Here is a 13,077-nt window from a genome sequence, read left to right on the forward strand (position 1 = left end):
TGTCAGAAGGAGGAACACAAATCCTCACACCTATTTTTTCTCTCTATTCGATATATTACAGTTTCTTTATAATATACAGACAGCACAATTGCTAGGTAGGAATGCTTCCAGTGAGTTTGGAGACAACTGTATGCTATACCATTTTGCCAGACAGCAACGTATCAAGATGGGAGTGGGCAGTGCTTTTGCCTCACTGTCAGATTGCTTTCCCAAATATGAGCTTATTGCACTCTGATGTTGTGTCACAGAGCACTCTCTTTACTTGGAGAGAAGGGCTTTTATTTCTTAAGCCTGACTGCATCTCTCGAGTAGAGAAAAAAATGTTTATGGAGGATTTCCCCTGAACATGTGGGCCTGTGTCTGCCTGTCTTCTCAGTTGGAAAATTCATTTCACAAGACAAATAATTGAGCTGTAGGCTAACTGGGAGAGCAAGCAGATGTGCTTCCTGCAGTTGGAACATTTTTTTGTCTTTTCCCATTCTTCACTCTGTCACCTGTCTCCAGTGACACAGTGATGAAAATATTCCTCTCCTGTGCAGAAAAGGTCTCAGATTGCTCCAAAACCATATGTTTTGCCTTCCCTTTTTTGACATTTGACAAAAGCTCTAAGTTTGAGATACCTCAGAGGCATTCAAATAATTAGGCAATGGTTTGAATCTCGAACACTGGGGCTGTTCATAAGGTAAACATTATTTTATGTGCTCAAACACTTTGCTCAGACAGATGCTATATGAAGGTCTTCATTATAGACAGAGTATAGTAACACTTAAGACAGATAGGTTTCATTTCAAAATGTCATAATAGGGATTTTTAGATAATAGACCATCCTGGTTCTCTTTGGAGGTATATTCTTTATGTAACCCAACGTAACGTTAGCAGCTCACGTGTTTTCTCCCAGCACTTGAAACAATGCCCTGAAAGAAAATAGTAATGTTCTTAACCATATTTAATAACACATTACCTATACAAATCTAGAATTACAAATGCCAATAGATACTTGCATGTACAAACATATCTTTCAGTCCTTCGGTAAGAGGCATGAATAATACGTAGTCATTAGAGGTCAGGGTCTGAAAGCTTGGCCCTATCAATCTGCCTGAAGGAGGATTGTAGAGGAGAGCAGAACATTTGAAGTGGAAATCGGTAAGACTGGGAGATGTTATGATGGGAACAAGACAACATATTTCAGTAACAAGGCAGGACTACTTTGCTGTAAAATTGACTATTTGTAAATAAAACTAATCAGAACATTTTAAAAAAAGGGTTTTAATATCTTCTTAGGGATAATTTTCAAATATATCAGTAATTAGTTAACTGCATCTTGTGTACTTTTTAATGATTTTCTTAACTTTTTCTTTTACTATCAGACTTAAAGGAGAAACTATTGCTCTCTTTCAAGAGAGAATGAGAGGATCTCTGCTCAGAATTTCTCTAATCATGAGTTTAATACAAAACACCAGTGTTACTGCATAGGCAGTTTTGTAGTTAATACAATGCATTGGGTTACTCCCTCAAGTATTTTCATTTGAATTAAGTTCCCTCTTTTTTTTTCTCCTCTTAAATGATCTCAAAAGATTCTCAACCTTGCTGATGTAACATCTGAACCTGCAAGACTGGAAGATGACAACACATGAATCTGGATACCTCTCAGTGCTGTGTCCACACATACATGTTTGAAGACAGATGTTTGCCCTGGGGCGTTTCCTGTTAAGATCATTCTCTGCATAGTTAATGGTTTTCATTTTTTCTTCTATGTGCACCATTATTTGATAGGATTTAGTCAACTGTGGAAATCAGACAGTGATATTTTTGTTAATTATTCAATTTGTACATATATTTTCCTTCAAGCAGTGACTGCTATTTTTCATAGGTACAATGGGAATGCATTAACCCCAAGTACAAAGCAAAGAAGAAGAATTACAAGAACTCAGGCATTGTCATCCTTAACCAGTGCAAGGTAAAGATGTGTTTTGCTTTTTGGCTGTTTCTTTACTAAGCTCTCAGCGATATATTTTAATCGTGTTTGGAAATGTAGGCAACAAAGTGGAGCTACCTGTAGAATGGAAGCTGATCCACTACAAAAAGTAAAGACAAGGACTTGAATCCCAAAGTAAGCTGACTGTCCCCAACTCTCCTCTTTCATTTCTCTTGCCCTACCTCTGCTGTTGTGCAGTGGAGTAGGCAGTACTAAACTCTTACACCTACAAGCCTGCCAGTTGGCCTTTTGTGTCTTTCCCTTCTAATCCTTCCATCATTTCTACAAAATTGCTCTTTTTCCTCCTAAGCCAATAGCAAAATTTCCACTGACTTCTCACTGAGAAGGAGCAGAGCTTGGTTTTACTTTTGCTGTGAATTTTCCTTTCTGTAGTTTTAGAATTTTGATATTTTCTCTGTTTACATTTTTGTTTCTGTCTCAAACTATATTCAACGCTTTCTCCCTTTATTTTACTTGGCCCCTTCCCTCCTTCCAATTTACTTTTTCCAGGCAGTTCTCTGATGTTTTAGCAGTACACAGCTAATTTGAATGTCTTGCTTTCTTGCCTGCAGATCCACAAGATGCATTCTTTCTTAGATTATATCATGGGAGGCTGCCAAATACAGTTTACAGTAAGTGTCTTACTTCTCAAACTTGTTTTAAAGAAAGGGAATCCCTTTAGATACTGATTCATTACTTTCACCGAGAAATGATTCTGATATGCTATTCCTTAGCAAATTATTTAGGTCTTCTTGCAAAATGTATTAAGCCCAGAAAATAAAACTATGATGGTCATTAATGCAGTAAGATTTTTCTTGCACATGCTGATTTACTTTTATACTTTGCAGCAATAACAATCACGTTGCAAAAAGTAAAGACAACTTCATACAGGGATGAGAAGCTAAGCTGATGTGGTCCACCAGTTCCATCTGAGCTACGCCAGTCCCAAAAGCTGGACAAAATAATTAGTCCCTGTGACAGTGCTGACTGGCCTTTGACTTTTGAGCCTATTTGTACACAAGGAGTTCAAATAAATTCCCTTGCTCGGACTGTGTCACAGGGGAGGATTTAATCTCACCTGCTTTTAGCTACTTAAATGTTAGATGTCCTGTTCATCAGTCCTATGGACCAGTCTTCCTTTCCAGAATGAGTCCTCCATTAAAGCAAGTTGTTTCCCCTCTAATGGTGCCACACAGAAAGTCACAGGCAAAGAGATAGTCCAGCCAGAGACCTCTCTCCATCGCTGACGTATTGTACCTCAGCCGTAACTACCAGCGGTAAGATGGCACTACAGGGGGACAAGGTCGTAACTTAGAGCAAATTCGGAAGCTATTCAGTTCAAGGAACAAGGGGATAAAATTATTTGCAGAGCTTTCCATAAACAGAAGTCAAATATTTTGCACTTCCATATAATCATTTTTAGAAACATTTAATGCTGTGTGGTTTTGATCTTTTCTTTCTTTTTGTTTTGGTATTATCAATCTGAGAAAAAAAGTGAAATAAAATAATATATCAGCATTTCCCACAGCATAGGAATACAGATTGTGGTTCAGTTCCAGTCTGGCTTATGTAACTTCTAATTTCATGCCAGTTACAAGGATAAAATCTAATGCTCCAGGGTAATATTCTTCTTCTGGAGATCTTTTCTTTTCCTGTAGCACCTTGCCCTGTTTCTGCTCCCAAGTATCAAGTATCAGACATCAGATGCTGCTGAAATGTTCCATTTCACTTTTTCCAGACAAGCCTTCATTTTCCAAAAAGATTTAACAAGAAGATTTCTTCTGTCCCAACAGAAAGTTCTGGCAACAGCAGCAGCTCTAGACAGTTGTGGTTGTCTTCTTATGTATGAATCAGCTTTTTGAGGTGTAAAACATGCCCTTTGCCAGTACACCTCACAAGCTCATTGGATAACACCCGGAACTGAACCCAGAACTGAAACCCTGTTTCTAGTTTTAAAGGAAATACCTACAGCAGCGGACAAAGATCTTTAAAGTTGTCTTCTCTCAAGAAAAGCATCCTCTGTAATTACCTCTCTACTTTACCTGTCATCTTCTTCTGTTATCCCCACATGCCTGCAATGCCCATTGCTCCTCCAAATCTGAAACTCTCCAATTCCTGGAAACCCCTTTCATTTTTCTTTCCTGACATTTCCTCCCTAAAAATACGGCTGGAAGAACTCAATTTTCAAATGTGTTCAAGGTCATTAGCAGAAAGACAGTAATGTCTTTCAGTAATATTTATAAGCCTTTTTTAACCAGGGCAGGCGCTTAAGCACATGCAGAGACTGGTTCATACGCATTTCCTACAAGTCTAGCACAAGCACAGGAGCATTGTAATCATTAGAAAGTGTCTAGGGATATACATATTATTACATTACAGCTGTGCTTTTCAAACTCTTTTTGATTCCTCCTTAATGTTTTCCAATGGAAGAGCAAGTCCTTACACAGCGCGCTGAAGGGTCGTGGCAGTTTCCTTCCCTTTTATTTATTTCTCACAGATTTCCTATTTAGTAGGCTGTGAACAAGTTGAAAACTGCTGTGTTAAAATGGATTTCTTGCTATATCTGACTGATAGTATTGCTTCTACTATATTTTACTATTCTAATGTTTCATTTCGCTGAAATGAAACAAACCCATTGTTAGTAGGAAACTCAGGTAAACTCACCTGCAAGAACAGGCAGTGAGGACATAAAGGAAATTAAAGATCCATTTTACTGTGAACTGCAGAGAACCCTGAATTGCTGCTGACCTCCATGGTAAATCCACTAGCTAAGGAATTGTGTAAACTCATCATTATCGGTTTCCAACCTACGTGGACTCGGGGGAAGCTGTTGTGGGTGTCTCTGTGCCTGCAGCTCTGTTCACGCATAACCTAGTGGTTCTACTTAAAGATCGTCACGAGCTGACTGCCTGCATATTTTACTGCTCCTGCCTCAGTTGCACTGCTCCCTGATGCTGATGGCACAGACTGGTTGTGAGATGTGTTGCTGTTTCCAGAAATGTATTAGAGATTCTCCAGTGGGCCCTGAAGCAAAAGGGTGCAGCCTATGGGGAGATATCCAATGCTCCCTTGCTTTCTGCACGCACCATATAATCTCCTTTTCTCATAGTCCTCATCTGGTTAATTCAGACCACTGAAACAGAGGAAGCCTATTCCTTCCACCTTCCCAGATTTCCATTTCTTTTAACTGGAATGGATGTGGAATTGTTTGAAACTCTCCTGGTACATGTACCATTGTTGTTGTTGTTGTCTTAATGACATTTCTATTGAGTTCGTGCTGTGTACAGGCTGTACAATACAACTGTGGTTTGAAGGGGCACTTGCTGAGGGAGGGAAACTGGGATGCTAAGCATACATTTGATAACAAAAAGCTGTAGTATGATGTACCTGCTAATTTAAAGCACTAATGAAGGCTTTGGTAATGTCATGCTGTGTGTTCTTGGGATACTTTGTACATCTATTGTAGGAACAGAGTTTGTAGTTAGAAAGAACGTCTCTGAAGAACGAAAGTAAACTTTTCCTTCACTTTAAAACCATTTATTAAGAAGCTTTCATCTATAGAGATCAATAGTGCTGATTCCAGTCCGCTACTTTTATGCACTGCTTATTGCAAAACGCTGTATCTCTTATCAGACAGTGTTCCCTGCTGCAGAAGAAATGTTCAGAAGTTGGCAGTGCAAATGGGTCTGTAGTCAGAAGACATTTTCATCACTTTAGGAAATACAGCAGAAAGGATGTGTAACATGCATAAAAGGAACTGTAATAGAAAGATATATTGGACAGATTCTGTCTTAGGCAGGTCACGGTATTGGGCAGGCTGATTCATTGCTGACGGATCTAGCAGGAGGTCCAGGCTGCGCAGGATGTGTTCAGTGCAATGAAAATCACCCTTTTACAAGGCTGAGGAAAAACAGTACTAAGAGTGTAGTTATTGCTACGTTATGTTCTTATTTAGCTGTGGGAAGATGACTGGGCCATTTAAACTGATACTTTTAAAGATACACTGATAAAAATCAAATGTACGCCCTGTAGAAAATTAGATTCCTACTTGCTGCCCACAAGATAGCTCAGTTGTGGTATTAACCTAGCTTCTGTGGTATGTTAGTTTTACAGTCTTTATCCTGCTTATTTGCACAAGACCTTGGTACTGCCGGGTAATACTAAAAGAGCAGAGCTCTGCATCGTTATTTTGGAATTGTGGAAAGTAAAAGCAATCATCTTTCTTAAAAGTCCTCCCCTGGGGAATCAAACGGAGATTTGGATCAAAGTCAAGCACAGTGCATCTGAGTACAAATTTTCATAAAGGCTTCATCATAGGAAATTAGAGTATTTTTTGTTTATCAGCAGGTCTCTACCACAAGGACCATTTCCAAAAAGGAAGCTTGTTTTGGGGAGGGTTTTTTTCCTTTCCCAAACACTAGCCACAGACTTTTTTCCAAGCTCCTGAAACCCACTGTAGTCTTGTTTTCCATTAAAAAGCATTTAGGCATGGCTAGCAGCCACAAAGGCAGACTTTGCCAGTTCCGTCTGGTGTGTCACTCCAGCCTCAATAATGTCTGTTTTGAGGTTATCATTGAAAACACCTACTTTTCACAATTTTACAGGAATGCCCTCTGTTTCTCTGTCATACAGTGAAATTTTTGCACTTTCTGTAATCAGAACAAAATTGAAGGTTAAATTAATGTCAGAGAAAATATACATCTTTTTAAGAAAATACGCACACCTAGGCTAAGATTTTTTAAAAATAAGTATCCCAAAACAAAGCTAATCCATACAAGTATCTACAGATTTACCTGAGGTTTCACAAAGCACTAGTGTTTCTTTCTTCCTCAGTTACATACATACATGCAATTCAGAACATGAGAGGTTTCCCATCAATTTATTGAAGTTAAATCAAGCTATCATTTTCAGAAAAAGATCAATGTGGAAAACAGACTCACTGTTTCAGTGCATGAATGCTGAGTAGAGAAGCGGAGGTGAAAGATTACTTTATTTGCAAGGCAAATCAAGCTTGTATCTCCTGACTGACATGTGGTGAGGTGTGGGGGGTTCATAGCTGACCAAGGCGACAAAGGGATTTCCAAGCTAACCAGAGGCCAGTGAAAAATATTTTTCTTCAGCGAAGAGTTAGAGGTGGAATATCAGAAACGGTGGGGAAAAGCCACGTTGCACTGACCCAGTATGATTTTTCCCTTTTAGTTTTTAGCAACAAAAAATAAGTTTCAAGAGGACTGTGTTGTTTTTTTAAGGGAGAATGAAAATGTCATGTTTCATTTTTATTTTATAGCTGTGTAAAATAGTCTTCCCTGTGCCAAGCAGAGGCTCCAGCTGAGGAAGCTGCATATTTGCAGAGGCAAGCTGGGACTTCAAAGTTCTTTTTACAGCCTTCAGCAAGGCCCTTACCTGTCAACTGCCCTGTAAAACTGAAAACTGAAATTGTGCATTTGTCTATTGAACATCCAGGTATAATGGGTTTTTTGGAGGAACAGGTCATTGGACAAAATCATGAGGAAGTTTGTAAATGGTTTTGTTCCCTCTATGAGACCCTTTGGGTTTCTTGTTGCCCCTTCTAGGAATTCCTAGAAAGCAGCATCACAAATTAAAAAGAGGACTTTCTTGTCCATGACAGTGATATCACAGGAAAATGCATGCCGGGGTATACAGTGAGAAGTATAAAGAGCATTGTAAAAGGGATAAATGAATTTTTAGAGGATTTTGCATTGAATGCTTCCCACAATCTTCTCTAAGCCTTTTCAACACAAAAATCTGTGCAGGATTCAAGCTTTATTTTTACCCTGCAGCTCACCTTTAAGCTTGCTATCATCTATGAAATTGGGAGGGTTAATTATTTAATGCTTAGATGTTTTGAAGATAAAAAATACCAGACAGGCAGTATCTACTACTATTACTACAGCCACAGTAAGGTTTAAAATAACTAAGAAATATCCCTAACTGGAGTTTTAATTTATAGTTTTAGTAGGACTTTTAACTCTCTCAGGACGTTTTTGCTGCACAGCTTTTATGTCCTGAACATCATCTGAGCTGGAATAATTTAATTATGTACTAGAACCTAGACAGTTAATTTGATTCATTTATATTAGAACATCATTTTCCACACAGAATAGTAATGCATTTAATTTTTTTCCTAATTATGCCATTTTAGTTTTATTATCTCTTATTTTATAAGCTGTCATTTACTTTTAGAGATAGTTATCAATACTATCCTGATTCAAATTTGATGAAGTGCACTGTAAAATAACCTTTGCTTTAAGGCTGGAGTCTTTATAGAAAACTGTTTCTGGTAAAGATTTATGGTCAGTGCGGGTATACTTACGCCCAGAAGAGCTCCACAACACATTGACTTTTCTTTTTTTCCAGGTAGCTATAGATTTCACTGCATCAAATGGTGATCCTAGGAACAGCTGCTCACTGCACTACATCCACCCCTATCAACCCAATGAGTACTTGAAAGCATTGGTAGCTGTTGGGGAGATTTGCCAAGACTATGACAGGTAAATAACCACGTTTGATAACAGAGTTGTCTTTAGAAAGTGTTTTCACGGTGGGAAATCAATGACTGCCTGCTGCCAGCTGCAGTAGCTCCATGTTTAGCCACTTAAGAGAAATGACTGCACGTCAGAAAGATTAGCCTACCTTAACATGCTTTTGAGAGTGACAGTGGGTTTAAATTAGCTTCATTGTAATGAAAGACCTGCTTCTTGGCTGTTTGGCTGATATGTGTGTTGAGTTTCAGGTTTGTATTCACATGCCAAAATTGCGTGTTTGAGTGGATTTTTCATGTGTGTTAACCTTGAAGCCTGTTTTGCAGATGCTGATAGCATCCTTTCTGATATGCTTGAGAGTCTGGGATTCTGGTTCTGTCCTATCCTACAGAAAAGTGTCCCTGAAATTTTGTGTTTGAAGCTTGATTTGCAGTTGTGTAAACTGCTTAGTGGCCATGTCTCTTCTTAGAAGTAAATGTGTGGTCTTTTTCAGTCTTCTTCTGGTCTTTTGAATGTTACAGTCTCTTCTAAAATAAATATCAAAAGATAGTGATCATGTGTGCACACAACATGCCTTTAAATAAATAAACAAATGCAAGTAAATGGGCCAAATATGCTTTGATTACATTATGTACTTCTGTTGCTTTCAAATAGGCTGCCTGCTTCTATCAAATTAATTGCCCATTATTAATCTAATTACCAAGTGCATTTCTTTTAAATGTTCTTTCTTTGTTGGTGAGGCATAGTATTTTACACAATTATTCTTTCTAATCTTTGCACATGTAATAGACATCCACCCACCACTTTGCCATATGTAAATACCAGATCTGAAAAAACAATGGTATTTCCAGTCAGATTTGAATTATACTTTCGGTATAAATTGTGGAGTGACTTAATACTGTGGTTTGCATGTTACATGTCGCATATACCAATTAGCCTGCTCAGAGGCACTTCCATTTGCATGGTAATGAAATGTCTTCTCAAAGAAGAATGAGCAAAATACTGCCCTGATACAATTTCTGTAAGAATTTGATGGTCAAACTTAGTCAATAAGTCTGAGAAAATTTAATATTTTATTGTGAGCTGATAATTCCTCAGTGATTATCACATAATTTAATAATTACCAGCAATAGATCAATGGATTAATATACTTCAAAAAAGGGAAAGGAACAAAAAGGGCTGGTTTATGCACACAGATTTTTTGATTTTATCACTTAAGGTGTAATTTTTAAGAAAATTAAATAAAGTGGCACAGGCCCTCCTGTATGAAGATATTAATCCCAAATCAGGATACTCCTCTCAATATAGCATATTCCAATCAGTACAAAAAATAATGGCTAGTCATTTTTTAAATGAAACCATCAGCATCATTCAGTTCTATTGTGCTTCAGAAAATGCCTATTGATGCTAATCAGCATAACTAAAGTTGTATGAGCTATTGTCTAGGGCTGAACAAAAGCCAGAATTTCTTTTCCCAGGGAAATGTCACCTTTCTGGCATGTGTTTGACCTATACATGCTCTCAAGTTGTGACACTATAAATACATTCCCATGGGCAAGTTGATTCAACATGGTCAATGCTTTCCGATCAAAATGTCAAGCGAGGACCTTTTCTTTATACTTGCATGTTTTGAATCCAGCAAACTGGAAATGAAAACTTATAATTTCTCTAAAGAAGAAAAGAAATTATGAGGAGCAAACCTTCACACAAAATAATCTACAGGGTCTGTATAGGAGTTCTTCTTGTGCTTAACTGCAGCCTTGAGACATATGAGCATATACAACCTATAAAGCAAATCTTCTGTATATACACTTTAAAAAAAAGAATTTCAAATTCAGTTAAAAATTCAAAATGTGGCACAGATCCATAACTGCTCCAGTGGGCCCAGTTGTGCTTCAAATACTGGAGCAGGATTTCTGTTTCCAGGTTAAGATCAGGCAGAAGTGAAAAGAGAAGGACCTGCTGAACCTAAGGGCTGTTAAGAGCCAGAGTGTCATCACTTGTATAGGGGCATGTCTCTAGTAAGATTAAAATAGGAGCTCATAAAGATGGCAGTGCTCTTACCTGAAGTTTAATAGTTTGTACCCATCAATTATCTCAAACAAGCCAATCCAAAGCAAGGGAAATGGAGTGGTTTTCCTTGGGTCTCAGGATTAATGTATTTACATCAAATGAAAGTATGGTTGGAATAAAGTAAAATCTGTTGTTTGCAATGCCTTTTGCATTCCAGTATCACAGCTGTTGAATGCTAAGTACTTTTGCTACACTTATACACCAAAAGATTGCTTTTTATATTTGGGTTTTTTAAAAAAAAAAAAAGCCTATGGGTATGACTTAAAATAATTCTGTTATGGGGAACATTACAGAATTGTCGATCAAGCCAAATCTTCTCATAATCTAGATTTCTGTACATATCAGCCTAACATAATGTATCCCTAAGTAATTAATGCTCCAAATTAAGTGCCGTCTCACATCCCTTGATACAGTGGAATAATCCTGGTTCATCCAAAAGCCCATTTATCTGTATGGTTCAGAGATTCCTGAAACAGTTAAATGAATAATGCTGTTCTGCGTAGTTAAGCGTGAAAGAATAAGATTCATTCTTTCATCAGCAATATTCAGAGAATGAGAAATAGACTTTGATTATAATCCTGATTGTAGAAATGCTGCAGTCCTGTAGGAATAGGCCAATCTGATAATAGTATGGGAAATGGAAGAGCTGTTCACCTGCACAAAAGACTTAATACTTTATGGTGGAATTGTTTCAGGCTATAACAACATTTGTCATAAGAGAGAAGATAAAGTTTGTATGTGATATAATCAGTGGCTAAGCAACAGCAGCAATGGATCATAAAGGAAGGAGAAACATTCATTAGTTTTAAGGAATTAGGCTCTAAAATGTAGTCTGAAATACTAGAAAGGGGAAAACACATTAAAAACTTACTATTGAAAATATTTGGTAAAATAAGCAGACAGCTCCATGGAGAAGAATTTATTTTAAGATAAATGACTTATGAATGTTTAAAGATGACCTCATGAAGCAATAAGTGAGATAGATATATTTCCATTTAAACATTTTCCCAAGCTTTCTTTTATATAAAGAATTCTGTCACTGGTATAATTTTACCTTGAGGTTGAGAAAGTCCACTATACCTTTTTGTAGCATAGAGAAACAGGTGAAGATGATGAAAAATCATTGGGCACTGAAGTGTTTAATATTAAAAGGACCTGCTTCTGTATCATTCCATATTTATTCTTTACCTTAACAATTTCAATGTTGAGTTCCCTGGATCAGAAGTCAAATCAAGTGTTTTCTGATGACCAGCAATATCAGCCTAGCTAGGATCCTGAAAAAATCAGTTGACCACTACCAAATGTGCGTATATTCCCTCCACGCATTTTGAACAATGAGTTGGCAAGTGTACTTAAGGCAGATGAGCTTATATCTAGCTCTCTGCGCACTATGGCTGGCTTAGGACTTCTAACCTTAACCAACTCTGAACAATGGTTTTGGCCAGCCTTTTGTTTTGGAGCCTGGTGGAGATCCCTTCAAGAGAATGCTGTTTTCAAAGGATAGGTGGCAGGTGTCTTTGCTGGTTGAATACCCAGCTATGAGGAAAGACATATGAAATATCAGACCTGTGAACCAGAATCTTATGTCATAAAAGCCATGAAACTCTGTAAGTTATATAGTAATAATTTTGAATGTGTCCTGTTCTCCGTGGCAACTGTTCCCCAAATACTTTTCATTTGTATCACAAAACTGCCCCCTGCTCAGCATGGAACAACACTGCTTTGTAAGCCAGAGAAGCCTATGGCTAAACTGGGGAATCAGGAAACGTTTCCTTTCCCCTGTATCCCAATGTAAGGTCTGGCCACGTCCTGGCTGCCAAGTCAGGACCTGACCTACCTCTTCTCCCTTCCCCTCCACACATCCTGGCTTCCGCTGAAAGGAAAGTGAAGCATGTGGACAGGGAGGACCTCCCGTGCTCTGCAGGGGGATTTGCCATCTGAATCACTGCAGGGAGTCCGCGCCTGTGAGCTGTCTTGGATAGGCAAGAACCAGCACCCAAATAGTACTGAGATGTGCCCTCGGCACATATACATGCACATTCACAGATTCACAGAACGGTAGGGGTTGGAAGGGAAATCATCCAGTCCAACCCCCCTGCTAAAGCAGGATCACCTACAGCAGGTTGCACAGGACTGTGTCCAGGAGGGCTTTGAATATCTCCAGAGAAAGACACTCCACCACCTCTCTGGGCAGCCTGTTCCAGTGCTCGGTCACCTTCAAGTAAAGAAGTTTTTTCTCATATTGAGATGGAACTTCCTGTGTTCCAGTTTGTGCCCGTTGCCCCTTGTCCTGTCGCTGGCACAACTGAGAACTTCTTACATAAGCACCTAGAGCTAGATACCTAGACACACACACATATATATATGTATATACAACTAGAGTTTTATTCATGTTGTATAAATATATAGGTATGCATATAATATATGTGTATTTTATATAAATATGTTTCTGTAATGTATATAGTTAACTCTTAACCATGCAGTAAAACATTGGTTTCTTTTTTATGCTGTTTTATAGCTTCCCTC

The 13,077-nt window shown here is 38.2% G+C and overlaps 1 protein-coding gene across 6 annotated transcripts in view; it reads left to right on the forward strand.

Annotated features, from left to right (window-relative positions):
- CPNE4 (copine 4) overlaps positions 1-13,077 on the forward strand; it is a 364,382-nt gene that overhangs the window by 314,011 nt on the left and 37,294 nt on the right. For all 6 annotated transcript variants that reach the window (XM_054816831.1, XM_054816828.1, XM_054816829.1 and 3 more), the window contains exons 9-11: positions 1,871-1,957; positions 2,548-2,607; positions 8,354-8,487. In XM_054816831.1, the coding sequence (XP_054672806.1) occupies positions 1,871-1,957; positions 2,548-2,607; positions 8,354-8,487 (281 nt within the window). The remainder of the gene's footprint in view (positions 1-1,870; positions 1,958-2,547; positions 2,608-8,353; positions 8,488-13,077) is intronic.

Source organism: Grus americana, chromosome 2 (genome assembly GCF_028858705.1).
Source record: "Grus americana isolate bGruAme1 chromosome 2, bGruAme1.mat, whole genome shotgun sequence".
In the NCBI taxonomy this organism is placed as follows: domain Eukaryota; kingdom Metazoa; phylum Chordata; class Aves; order Gruiformes; family Gruidae; genus Grus; species Grus americana.